The following is a 13,842-nucleotide window of genomic DNA, read 5'->3' on the forward strand; positions in this document are numbered from 1 at the left end:
TGCTAAGCCACTGTCCATCATATTTGAGAAGTCGTGGCAGCCCAGTAAAGTTCCCACTTACTGGAAAAGGGGAAACATAACCCAACTTGTAAAGAAGGGAAAGAAGACTCCTACAGGCCAGTTCGGGGCATACATCTTCTTAGCAAACATGCATACCAGACAACTTTACTGATAAAACTATCTTCCTCTAGTGACTAGTAGCCAACACAGCAGACTGGTATTCAGTAGAGCTAGACATAACAATGATTTTCACTTAACCCAGCCAGCAAAACCTTGGGTTTTTTGATGGTTACTATCCCAAGTGCTTTGAGAAATGATGCCATATACATGTTACTGAGTCAGTGCTGCTAATGTCAATACTCTTTCAATTAATGGAAGCTTGGCAGGAACAGTAAATAATTTAAAGAACCTTCAAGAAATCAGTAATATTTACATGCTTCAAGAAGTCACTCATCTCATTTGTTTCTAAACTGTCCAGAAAAGATAAACTACAGAAGGGAAAGGTTTTCCACACAGCACAGACAATGCCTCCAGTAGTTTCTTTGGAGATCCACCTCCTCAAAAAGGAACTTCTGTTTTGGTCCAATCTTTTCAGTTCCTTCTACCTCCCATTTCCCCTGCCTCTACTCTGTCTTCAAAATACTTATTTCTGTGGATCCCCAAAAAGGCTGCTCTGAAGCACAAGTGAATTGAAGGCTCAGAGCCTCTTTCAAGGTACTGTAATGTTAATAAACCACTCTGAGAAAAGTACTAGGTAAACAGTAGTCCATTCCAGCACCATCCTTTACACGACTGGAGGTACCACCTCATAAGGGATAGAGTATGCAAAAAAACAGCCGCTAAGCTACTCACAGAAGCTAACTATCCTTAAGATGCCTTTGAGAGCATTTGGGAGACATAAGTGTAGTGAAGGATGTGACGATGAAAGCAAATTAATGAAACAGACAGTAAGGTGGACAAGTAGATGCACAGGGGGCAGCAATGGAGTAAGAGGGGAACTTCTCTGAAATCAATTATACCTTCGCATCCACGTTCAATCTGGCCACTGCGGTGCAGAGCATCATTGATTAGATCAGGCAGACGCCCATTCAAGTCCACAGATGCTAGGCAGCCCTGAAATCCATCACGAGAGGCCACTAGCTTTGGAAGGTTGCTATACATGCCTTGAGCTAGGCCAGCAATGTAGAGATCACCTAGAGGAGAAAGGGGTAAACATACAAGGAGGAAGTTACATACTTTCTAGAGTGGCTTCTGCCCACAACCCGACATGAATATAGCAAGCTAAACAGCTGTTCAAAAAAAAGTTAAAAGCAGAGCAAGATATTGTGCAAGTAGTCATTTCTGTCTCCTTTACAACAAAAAAAACCCTCACAAATCCCACAAAAATCCACCCCAAACCCAAAAAACCTCAAACCACGAAACAACAATCCCCCCCACCCCAAACCAGCTGTAATTGCATCCTAACTAGGAAAAACTGCACTATGACAATAAATTTCTGAAAAAGCAAAATATGACAAAGTATTCTGCTACAGGCAGTTGCCAAACAGAGAAATAGAAAAATGAAAGTGAAAGCCAAAATCATCAAATTCCAGATTTACTGTTCTGTAATGAATGGTTTCTGCAAGCTTTCTCTCGTTTACTGGTTGAGCCCTGCAAGAACAAAGAGGGGAATTGTCAGTCTTGTAGAATTTACCTTTAAGATCCAGATTTTTGGCACCATTGATAACCTGAGTGACCACCTTAGTGTCCACCTTTAGACTGTGTGTGTTACTGTTATCTCTGGTGATGACGACGTTGTGCCATTGGTTGTCATTAAGAGGACGATCGCTATTGCCTTTGATAACATTAGGTCCATTTCCAAGGTCAAACACATAATGTATATACCTGTAAACGTAGCAAGAACTAGTTAAAATTGTGTATGAACTCCAGCGCTACTGACCCATATTCTAGACAGAGCTGATAAATTAATTTACAAAAGTCATGAAGTGAAGTATCTCTGCATTCGAAAGTTCTAGTAAGACAAAATATTAGCCACTGATTTGAAAAGATATAGTTGTTTCCTTTTCACCAAGAAAGTGTAAGGATTAGTACTTTGAGATGACAACATTTGGAGTAATCAGATTCTAACAATAAAGCATTGCTCTTTTTCACAAAGTTCTTGCAGATCCACAAAACCCCTATCTGTGCATATAGTTACTTTTTAAAATTGGCAATATCAATAAATGTACTGGAGAGCAACACTAGATATGTTTATTTGGGGCACATATTCCCCAGATTAATTCTGAGCTTTGAATAACTCCCTTAAGAAGCTAATGGGGAAACTCACTCAAAATATTGTAGTAAAATTCACATGAGATTCTAGGCTTATTCAAACAGCTGGAAAACAATTAGCAAAGCTTTCAGCAAAAAATAAAGACCTTAACGAAGACTGAAGTCATGGGAGTGTTACCCTGAATTATTTATATAGTTCAAACACAGAAATCCACCTGAGAGTAGAAGAGAAAAATTCTACTTAGAAAGGAAAAAAAGACAACAAAATTCAACTCTCAACAGAGCACCAGGAGCTCGTGACTCTTTCTTTTTTTATTACTCAATGTCCCACTTACAGAAATATGTGCAAAGTTAAAAATAAAATAGATTGAACTACAGTTATACTGAAATAAACAGGACTAGTAAACTGTATTTGTGGAAAACCTGTCTACTGTGGCTATGTGAGTACAAGACACCAAAATTTGTCAAAGGATTTTTTTTTTGTAATAAGCTATTGGTCTTGAGAAAAGAATATAGCATCTCAAAAGCAAGTTGAGTTAATTTTCCTCAAGCGTCACCAGCAGAAATACAAATTCAGCAGCCCATAGGCTCTTTTTTCCCTTCAGTGAAGGTGCAGAAACACAATGGGTCTGTTACAAGAAAAAAAATAAAAGGGGAAGAGAGACTCAGAGGCCTCAGCACATTTCTTCCTCCCCTGTGCTACTCTGCAAGGGTAACAGATAAAACCTTAGCCTAACTAGATCCAAAGAACTCAAAATATTAGTGTTTCACACTGTAAAAGTGTCTTTCCCTCAGTCCCAGGGGAAGTCAGTGATAAAAATCAGGAGTCCTAAGCTTCAGCGTTTATGTCTAAGTGCTTTGTCGTACATGTCAGCAAACAGAGAAAACATGAGCATGAGATGATTTTCTCTTTATGCAATCATTTTAAGTTTACCTATAAGTAAGTTTATCTATAAATAAGCTGGTAGAATATAGCAGAAATTCACTTACCCCTTGACTAGTTCAACTGCGATAAAGTCATTGCCATCACCACTGTTAAAGAGGATGAAACCATCAGCTGAGGTGGTCTTGAACTGAAAGAAGAGGTGCATGGACGTATAAGCCTGCAAGGTGGCCAAACTCAGGTAGCTGCTCTTGGTCTTGAATGTCACAGGGTCAGCTATAATGTTGCGGAGACCAAAGCGTGCCTTCAGCTCGCAATAGTCAATGTCACCATTCTTGCACAGGTCAATGTAGAGCATCCCGTTGAACATGAGGCTCTGGAGGTGGCCAATAAAGCTGGAAGGGATGACAGAGATGTACCGTTTCTCTGTCATGATCCCTGTCTCGATGTTGTGGAACTCCAAGCGGGTGTGATCACCAACCATTGTGCCTGAAGGACAGAAACAAGGAGGAACATGTAGAAAGGCCGGGGATAGTAACAGGTTATATGGAGCTCTTCACTCTCCAGTTTCCAAGCTAATAGCAGTATTAACTTAATCCTATCTGATCACTGTTCAGCAGCTGGCATAAGAAAGAATGTATAGACTCTTGGTGGAGATGCTTGAGTTTAGCAGTTGTAAAAACCTGGCAGAAGAGAGAAGACAGCACTAAAGGGCCACGGGCAGAAGCTCTGTATATTTTCCTGTGTTTCACAGGCTTTCTTGTCTGCAAAGAAGACTAGGTCTCTCCCTTAAAGCCTACAGTGATCTATTTGATCCAACGGTCCATCTACCAAACAACTCAGGCACTTCTGAAACAACTCTTAACAAGTGTGCTTCCTGAGAACACTCAATAAACATAGATTAATATAAAAAGAGCAGAACAAGAAGTGAGAAGTCATAAACCTGCTAATATTTATTCCATTTTTCTCTCCTGGTGCCTATGTTATTTCTCTTGTTTTAAAATCACGGCAGGAGGGAAACACACAAGAATGCAACAGGCAAAGAGCCTTCAATATATCTAAATCATCGAGTTACCATTTGGGCTATTTGCCACACTGTGACAGATTTTAACCTCTCAATTAAAATATTCAAGCTATTCAGTATACCAACTATGTGAGAGTCCTCTTGAATCATACGTAAATTTTTCAGTAAGATTGCTGGACATCAGTACAGACACAGAACCCACATAGGTAAAATATAACTGTATGCTAGAAGGCTAGTTTCAGTACAAAGACAAATTGGGCAACATCAGAATGAAAACCATTACAAACAGCCTTATTTTTAGTTTCCTGTAGTTCTTCATTAAGACAGTTGTAACTAATCGGTCACACAAGCAAGTATCCTTTTTACACAGGCCTCATGCCACTTAGTATACAACAGGAATAATATTAAATTCATGAACATTTACTCAACATTTAATTTGTTTTCTCATCATTCAACGTACAACCATTATTCAAACTCTGCTACAAATACACTGTTGTTATTTCTCTCACGAAATTTTCTGCAGTGTTGTATCGAGTTTATGTGGCGAGGTGCTGGCCGCGGGCTGGCTGCAGGGCGGCCTCTGTGAGGAGAGGCCGGGGCTGCCCGGTGCCGGACACAGCTGGCTCCACAACAGGACCATCACAGGGCACGGCTGAGCCCCTCAGCCAAAACGATGATGCCTCTGTGAAAACATATTTAAGGAAGGGCAAAATGCTGCCCCTGAGTGAGGAACAAAGGGGAAAAAAAAAAAAAAAAAAAAAAAAAAAACCACAACAAAAGCTCCACAAACACCAAGGTCAGTAAAGAAGGAGGGGGAAGTAGGACTCCAGGCACCAAAGTGAATATGCTCTGACAGCCCACGGAGAAGATCACGACAGAACAGACACCCACACTGCCGCCCCTGGAGGACCCCCACGCCAGAGCACAGGGATATTTCCTGAAGGAACTGTGGCCCATGGAGAGCCCACACTGGAGTAGGTTTTCCTGACAGCCTGTGGAGCGGCCCCATGCTGGAGCACTTCATGAAGCACTGCCACTCATGGGAGGGACCCACGCTGGAGCAGGGGGAAAAAAAAAACGTAAGGAGGAAGGAGCGGCAGAGACTGACCACAGCCACCATTCCCCATCCCCCTGCACTGCTGGGCGGGGGGGAGGTAGAAGGGTCAGGAATGAAGGAGCAAACCTGAGAAAAGGACCAGGTGTGGGAGGACGTTTCACTTTTTGTCTTCGTTTCTCATCATCCAACTCTATTGTTAATAGACAATAAATTAAATTAATTTTCCCCAAGTCAAGTCTGTTTTGTCCATGACAGTAATTGGTAAGCAATTTCCCTATCTTTATCCTGAACCATGAGCCTTCTCATCCTATTTTCCCCTCTGTCCTATTGAGAAGAGGGAGTGAGAGAGCAGCTGGGTGGGTGTCTGGCAGCCAGCCACGGTCAGCCCACCAGTTCAGCAGCACAGTGTGCAAATTATCCTCAAATATTCACTTCATCTTCTACCACTCCTACGAGATTAAGGAATATTACTTTCCATTTTATATACACAAAGCTAAGGAACAGAGAGATCAACATATAAGCAGTTCTGGATCTCAAAAAATAAATTTTTGGCATCCAATGTAGGAGAATATATAACAGCTTCGGAGCATTCACTGGTTTTCAGGCCCAGCACTTCTAGAAATACAATCCACAATGCCAAATGAGTACCTGCCAAAAGGACAGGTACGACCACTGATCAACTGTGAAAGATCTGACTTCATGTGACTTATCCAGCTTTCCACAGGAATTCCAAGGTAGAGAAGTCAATTCCTCTGGGCTGTATTCACATGCCTTCACAGAGGTCCCTTTTCCTCTTTTTACCATGCTTTATCTCATTCACTACAGACTTTTCAAAGGGGATCTTAAAAACAAGCACCTCCTTTAATACAGCGACCTATCTCAACTTGTTTGCTGTACCATCTTAACGTACATTGCTTAATGTAAGCAGGGAAGCAAAGCTCCTGTAGAAAAATGACAGCTGCATATATGAAATTAGACAACATCAAAATGCATACAAACACAGACTTAGCTGCTTTCAACTTTCCCCTACTTTTGCATGTTTCTCTACTTAACCTTCTAGTATGTTGCTAATATAATTACCACACAGGTAAAGTCCTTTGCTTTTGAAGGTTTTTCAAAGGAAACAGCCACAGTACCTGTTGGTCCCTCTGCCTCCAACAACATTTTAAAATGCTGGTCAAATTCAATCAGGTTTAAAATAACAGTAGGGTCAAAAATATTTAAATTCATACTAGTTTTGTGAAAAATTGACACGTGAATAAAGACCTAATTAAATGTTTCCAGTGTGCTATAGGCTGACAAAATTTAGCAGTAATATCCTGCTTGACTGCATGTGCTGGTCAGTTAGCATATATACACAACTCTTGACTAGTCACTGCAAGAGGTATTTCTGAGTCACTGGGGGTATACCTGGGATTCACACCAACCACCATAGCTGAGTTCAGGATAAACTTCTCTTTTAATTCCCTCTGGTCATATAAACTGGGACTTACAAGCTTTCTCATATTCTATGCTATCTCCTGAAATCTCATGGGATTTCTCACCTAAACAGCTCCCAGGTGTTAAGAGAAAAAAGAAAGAAAAAAGAAAAAGAGGTTATATTGATAGGCCTATCATGAGTTTTCCTACTATTCACAACATATTCTTTGGGTTTTTTTCTTTTGGGTATAGAATGAAAGCTGAGAATGCTTATAAGAAACTTGGATGATGCATCCTGGCTTGTAGTATATAAAGAGTTAGAAGAAATGAACTGATAGTCTCTTTCTTGCTTAGGTTCTCTTGAAGCACTGAAATATTCCTCACTCACATCTCATGATCATGTACAAAGTGCAGTTTTTCAGTTTATACTTTGTCCAAATGTGATCAGGTTTTTGCAAAGATAGCAAACAAGCAAAGTTGTTATTAGAAAAAAAAAATGTTTTCAAGTATCTATTCCAAATACAAAGAGAAAATATTATGCAGAGCAATTTTTTTTTTTCACTTATTCCCAATTTTAGCAGTAGATCTAAATTTAAGACAATTACACAACGGCAATTGACATGGAAACCTTCAACACAAGCAGATACAGTCAGATAAACTTACAAGCAGCTGAAAAAAGTCACATATTTCTGACTATTCAGAAATTCAAGTGTCAATACTAATGCAAATGTTTTTAAATCCTGAAACAGTTCTTTACCAGAAATAATATTAGATTAGTTTGAAAAATGCCAGTTCACAAGAACTGAAACTATATATGGGAAAGTGTTTAGACAAACCATTTCACTTGCACTACTGTAATTATTAGGGGTTGTTTCAGTTTCAGTGTTATCAAAATAAAATTTCTGATTTTTCCAAAAAAGAATCGCATTTTCTTAAAAATAAAATAAATTTTAAAAAATCACTTTTAAAAGAAATCCTGCTGCTTTAATTCAAAAGATTAGAAAAATAAAACATAGATAAGTCAAGGACCCAGAGCAAGAAAACTGCTTTCGTTTGCTCTTCTACCCTTAGATAAATGCAAAAAAAGTTGTTGCCGAAGTAGGAAAAAAAAGACAGGCCTGTAAAATCTGGAGTACACTGGGACAGGGAACCCAAATACAGCGGGGCATTAGCAATGGAGGGAAGTCGGAAGGGGTGATATCAGAATTTTAGAGAAGGTGAAAAATGAGAAAACTGAGACTGGCTTAAGAGAAATAGGACAGTGATAGCAGTGGTAGTGCAGAAAGTTAGGAGTAGTTCAGTGAAAAGCTGAAAAGGACATGACAGAACAAGACCAGAATCAGGACGGAGATGCATTTTCTTAAGAAATGGAGTGAAATCCAGTATTTTCTGATCTCATTAGCTGTCAGACCCACCTGCAGAGTTCACCTCTAATTCCTCCACTGTGCTCTGTAGAGAGTATTGTAACTACTACAGCAATCAGCAGCTCTTCAGTTCAAGTGGAAGCAGACAGAAAAGAAAAAAATCCAGCATCCACTGCGGTATTTGGGTGCTAGCAAGATGTTGTAGGGAGGAATATGACTGCTATATTTGTGTCTCATTTATCACTGATGTTCTGAGGTCTGTTCTGAGGTGGTGGTGGTGGCGGGAGGAATGTAGGAGGAGAGTTTTTTGATTAAGCAGCAAAATGCTGTCTAGAGGAATTGGATTCTGTCTCTCCCTTAGATGCCCTGCAGGAAGCCAAGTCAGTCACTTTATTACAAATTTTTCACAGGTGGTCATTAATTGTCTAGCCCTAATTCTCCAAGTAGCAGGGTTGAGCTAACAGCATCCAATTTACAGTCATGCTGAATATTTGTGCATGCAAATGACTGAAAAATCATGCCAAATTGGTATCAAACACATCCAACTTTAATCTGGTGCCTTGTTTCCAAACCTGTAAAATGGGAAAAAGATGCCTACTCACTTCATGTAACATAGAGATGGAAATAAATTCAGTTACAGCTTCTTAGTTCTGTATAAACATATTGATGAGTAGCACACAGCACACATGCAAAAAAACCAACAGCTCTACAGTTAGAGCAAAATTTAGTTGGCCGGTGTTGTTGCAAACAAGCAATAAGAAAGAAGGTGGCAATTAAACAGGCTGTTTATTTTTTCTGGGGGCCCAATTTAGACTGCTGATCTATGCCTAAAGACAGCAAGAATCCTGTGGAAAAATCTATGTGACCACATCATTGAAAACTATATCATCTTCCCAAGGAAGTGGGATGCAGATTGCACAGAAAATCTTAACTCTGGCTTTTCTGACTTTTGACTTGGCCATGATGGCATTCTTTTAATAGATATTTTTAGCTGTAATGCATCTTTAATTATGTAATTCATATACATGTACATATGCACATCCTATTTTAGTATAGGATTGTATCATCGTTATTTATAAACTCAGTTTCATGAAAAAGACTTAAAAAAACCAGATGGCTTTTTTGGGGATTGAGTTGGTAATGCAGAGAGTGCCACCTCCTGGTGCTTGCTAAAAAAGCATATCCAGAAGAACTGTTCTTAAATGCAGAAGTAAACAGGATTAAATGCTTACCAGCATGTTTAACTAATTCAGAAAGTTCCCTCTTAAATAAAATTTCATTTTCCTACAAGCTAATATTGATCAAGCCTCTGCCTGTTCCAACAGGGAGAGAGAAAGATTTGTCTTTCATATTCTTCGGATTCTCTCTTGCAAATTCTCAGCCTATACAGCACAACATATATTTACTTCAGAGAGCAAATACGTATCAAATAATTTTCCTGCAAACTCATTTCTTTGGGCTTATTTCAAAATCCTGACTCATGGCTTTCCAAATAACCTAAGTACCACATTACTTAAAATTAATTGCACTCACAAAGTAGAACATAACTTTTTGCAGAGACAGGATATAGTATGCTGGTGCTGCCTATGGCAGACGTTCCTTCTAGGTGCTTTCTGAGTAGAAGCTACTTAGAAGAGAGGATGTCAGCATTTGGCAGAATAGCATGGATCACAACTCATATCAGTGTTGCATCCAGGGTTACTGCTCTGTGATTCTATTATCAGCCTTCAGACTGCTGGTGTTTTCCTCAAAAACCCAGTTCCTACAATTATATACAACTATGAGAACTTAAGACCTTCAAAAAAAAAAAAGAAAAATAATTTTATGGCTCTTGCAACTGTGGGGAAATGGAATAGAAGAGTATCACCTAAAATTTTGTACTGAAAAAAAAATAAAAATCAATCTAAAGTACCTTAATCATTTCAATGCAAATATCATAACTTGGGAGACACCAGCTTTCCTGAGTGTGATTGATTTTTCTTCCTCCCTTCAACTACATTTTTCTACAGGAAGAAGCAGGAGCTCAAAAAGCTGTCAGGAAATGCAGGAACAGGAAAAAAAAGGAAAAAAGAAAGTCTGACACATTTATTACACTATATCTTACGATATGATATACTCTGGTGAGTCAGGGTCCTCTCTAACCTCTAAAACAAAGTTAGGGACAAACTGGTCTTTCTTCTGGGTGGCTCCGAGCCATCAGCACAGGAACTTGAAAAAAAACAAAACAAATGAAAACAAAAAAAAACAAACAACAGCAGAGGCAGAAATCCATATTCTCTAACACATCTATCAAATGCAGGTTTTACCATCAAGGAAAAGTTTGTGCAGAGAAAAAGCTTAGGGAGCATTGGTTTTGATTCCACACCATTGGAAACCCCTGCATTTGCAGCTCAGGAGTGAGGTATACTCACAGTGTACCCCAAACAGCCTGGCGCAAGAGAAAGTGCTCGGGTATGCGCAAGCTCATCTATCGCCTAATCCCACTTTTCATATCATCATAGCTGTCACAGAAGTGTCTTGTGTTGGCTAAGAACAGTTAGTCTCTGAGAACTGAACATGAGTTTTCAACCTAGTAACACTAAATATACAAGAAGTAACAGGAAGGGCAAAGAAAAGATAGACAAGAACAAGGAGAATGGGTGTAACGGCACACTGTGAACAGAGATACAAAAATAATGACAAAAAATACTCATATATTGCACTTACCCTCAGCGACGTCATCGTCCACCATCAGCTTGAGGCTCTTTCCTCGTCGAACTACCCGGACAGTGTGCCACTCGTTGTCATTGAGTTTCTGTCCAGCATAAAGAGTTTCAGGTCCCTTGCCTGGGGATGGTGATAGGTACAACAGTTAAAGCCAGACACCCAATTAGTTTAGTATTTGCTCAATGGGAAAAGTCACCAAAATCAACCTGGTGTGATACAGACTAGTAGATTGTGTAGGTGTATTATGACCTGCAATCAACCCTCACGCCTACACCTTCCCAACTCAGTGGGAGTAGGGGTCACAAGCCCTTCCATTCGGTGAAGTGCCTTCCTTTGCAGAGCCCAGAGGTCACACGCGTTTAAAACGGGTAGAAATCTCTCTCACATTGTGGTACTAATTTCCAAACACCACATTATACAAGGCACCCCAGTATTAGAAAAACAATTCAGTGACAGGAATGTCTCTAGAGTAGAGCCATTACAGCAGAATTTTGCTCTCCCAAGAATCTGGATTTACAACAGCCTCAAGGTGCTTGGGATTCTTTTCAAAGTTTATCACACTGATCTCTCAACACTCAGGTATCAAACACCAGGCTGGTTTCAGTCTTTCAGTCTCAAAAAAAAAAAACCTAACCAAAAACCCAAACAACAAATCACACCCAACCAAAAAAACACCCACAAAACCTCAACCCCCCACCCCCCCAAAAATAATAAAGGTTTTTAAAAAAAATTTAAAACCACAGAAAGACAACCACTCACCAACCCAGCTGCTTGCTCTATGGTTCATTGGCAAAGCAGCCTGCCTATAAGGTGCCTACTTCACCCCCTGAATTATAGGTCAAAAGGAAAAGAGAAGCCTTTTCTTCTCCAAAAGGTAAAAACACAGTTGCCCTTGCAAACAATGCTCCTGGGAAAAAGCATTAGTGCCACCCATATTTGTCCAGTTTTGCTGCTCACCCATCACAGTTGACAGGCAATTACTTACAACATTAATTGTTCAGATTACAAGACTGGAACACCTCACTCATGTCAAATAAGTGAAACTGAATAATGGTGTGTGCTAAATTAAAAACATCCATGCTCATTTCAGTACTGTACTAGCGTGGTTTTTGACATAGTTACATCAGAGAAATGCAGAATGAGGACAGCAGAACTCGTTGCACATCAGATCTGGGCCCATTACCCAAACTGGCAAAAGGGGAACCCAAGAAAGAAAAAGCAAGACACACTGAAAATATTAAAAGAGAGACAGGGACAAGAACTCAGCTTATTGCACTCGTAAAACTAATGTCAGATGCGCAGATTATTTCTCTACGGTTGTTCAACACAAGGAAATCAATCTTTTTACTCAGATAGCCCAAGAACAGCATTTATTTTGACCATTTTTCAATGGAGTGGTTACATAACACAGAATAAGATGTCGTACACGTCTTCAAGGGAAACTCTGTACAAGGGGATGCACCCACTCTGATTCACGTCCTGGTGTGGACTAACAAGTAAAAGTAGCATATTCCATAGTGAGAGAGAACTGAAGGAAGGGGTAAGAAAAATATCCAGAGACTTACATAGCATACACAGTCCACAGTATGCACTCTGACTAATTAGCAACATTACTCTAACTGCTTCTTACTGAGGGGGAAGATGGGCAAAGAAGGTGGTGTCTCATTCAGCTAGGATATAACACATGTAATAGAGGAATCCTATGGAAGGAGACCAAAGCAAAATGAATATTCTGTTATTCTCCTTAAAGGATCATGCAATTCACATTAATAAAAAGGGACTTTCATACTGTTTCAAATAAAACCCATTGCTAGCAAACCTGAAAACGGGGTGTGTGTGTGGGGGGACACACAAATACTTATTTAAAAAAAACCCAACCTTTTTCCTTTTTGACCCAAAAAGCAGCAAAATTATGCCCCCATGTTTCAACCGACAGTGTGCAAATGAATTGCTGCTCCTGCATAAGCTCCCACTGAATTCCATGTGGTTCCTGGAACTGCGTATAGAGGGACTCCCGTGTCTGGATGCCAAACTTCATTACGTTGAGCATGATTACTACATGTGCTGTTACTATATAGACATTTATGTGTGATCAATTTTTAAAAGAACACTTGAAGATGCCTAATCCAACAGTTGCAGATGCTGGGTAAAATAGAAAGGAAATGGACCACATGTAGCAGAAGGATAATGCTCTCCCCTAAGTATGATCTCCTACCCAGTAGACGACCAAGGTTGCTGGGTTTGAGTAGTTTTGGTTTGTTTTTTTCCCCTCTCCTTTCAAGCTATCTGCACCTACATCACCCTTCAAGTAGGATAATACAGATGTAGAAGGAAGCAAAGCAGAAGGTTATCTGGACAGCCAAAAAAAGTCAAAGATTTGTATCTTCCCTTTGTGTGACAGTTTTTTTATGATAAAAGACAAGGAACTATTGCAGCCATGTTACCAGCTGGATAGCTGGAATCACTCGATTTATAATACTTTTGATGAGATGGCAGTTGGGCATTAGGTAAATTTTGCAATTTATTTAATTTTATGAGTGAGAAGAGTAAAAGACAACATAACAGGAGAGAGAATAAGAAAGTTTCTACTGTAGCAATAGCTTAATAGCTAATCTTCCAGAGCATGACTCCTATTGGAGTCTCTGGCCTTCTTGGTCATTCCCCCTTCCTAATGTCCTCTGGGGAATTGTACATCATACAGAATTGACTGCTACCTCTCATTTTCAAGCTCAAATAAGGTAGAGTAGTCCTTTGGTGCTTTGCAGTGGCAAACACTACTTAATCAGAAGCAAAAATATCTCTTTCTGGCATTCCCATATTCTGGACATTAGTTGAGCTGCAGTTCAGGCTTCTTGAGCAAATATTACTTGATTCAGCTGCCGTGACTCCTCCTCATGCTCTCATGAATCTTTTGACACCTACTTAAAACCTGTGTACATATTGTTCATAAAAGACAACTAGTATACGCTTTTAAACCTGGAAGAACTCCATCCAATCTGCCCAGGATGTCCCACTCATTATCTCTATATCAAAAGAGCACTGCTGCTAATTAATAGCTTGGTCCAAAAAAGACTATATAAAAGTGAGAAGAGTAGACATGCCAAAGTATAAAGAATCA

At 39.7% G+C, this 13,842-nt stretch overlaps 1 protein-coding gene across 28 annotated transcripts in view; it reads right to left on the reverse strand.

Annotated features, from left to right (window-relative positions):
• The window catches only part of NRXN3 (neurexin 3), a 1,025,535-nt gene that overhangs the window by 568,031 nt on the left and 443,662 nt on the right, over positions 1-13,842 (reverse strand). For all 28 annotated transcript variants that reach the window (XR_010071082.1, XR_010071083.1, XR_010071084.1 and 25 more), the window contains 4 exons: positions 10,725-10,844; positions 3,262-3,643; positions 1,694-1,884; positions 1,020-1,193 (listed from right to left, as the gene is read on the reverse strand). Coding sequence is in view for 25 of the 28 variants with exons in the window: in XM_063335033.1 (XP_063191103.1) it covers positions 1,020-1,193; positions 1,694-1,884; positions 3,262-3,643; positions 10,725-10,844 (867 nt within the window). In the remaining 3 variants the exon portion in view is untranslated. The remainder of the gene's footprint in view (positions 1-1,019; positions 1,194-1,693; positions 1,885-3,261; positions 3,644-10,724; positions 10,845-13,842) is intronic.

The sequence above is a fragment of the Chroicocephalus ridibundus genome, chromosome 4 (assembly GCF_963924245.1).
Source record: "Chroicocephalus ridibundus chromosome 4, bChrRid1.1, whole genome shotgun sequence".
Taxonomy (NCBI): Eukaryota; Metazoa; Chordata; class Aves; order Charadriiformes; family Laridae; genus Chroicocephalus; species Chroicocephalus ridibundus.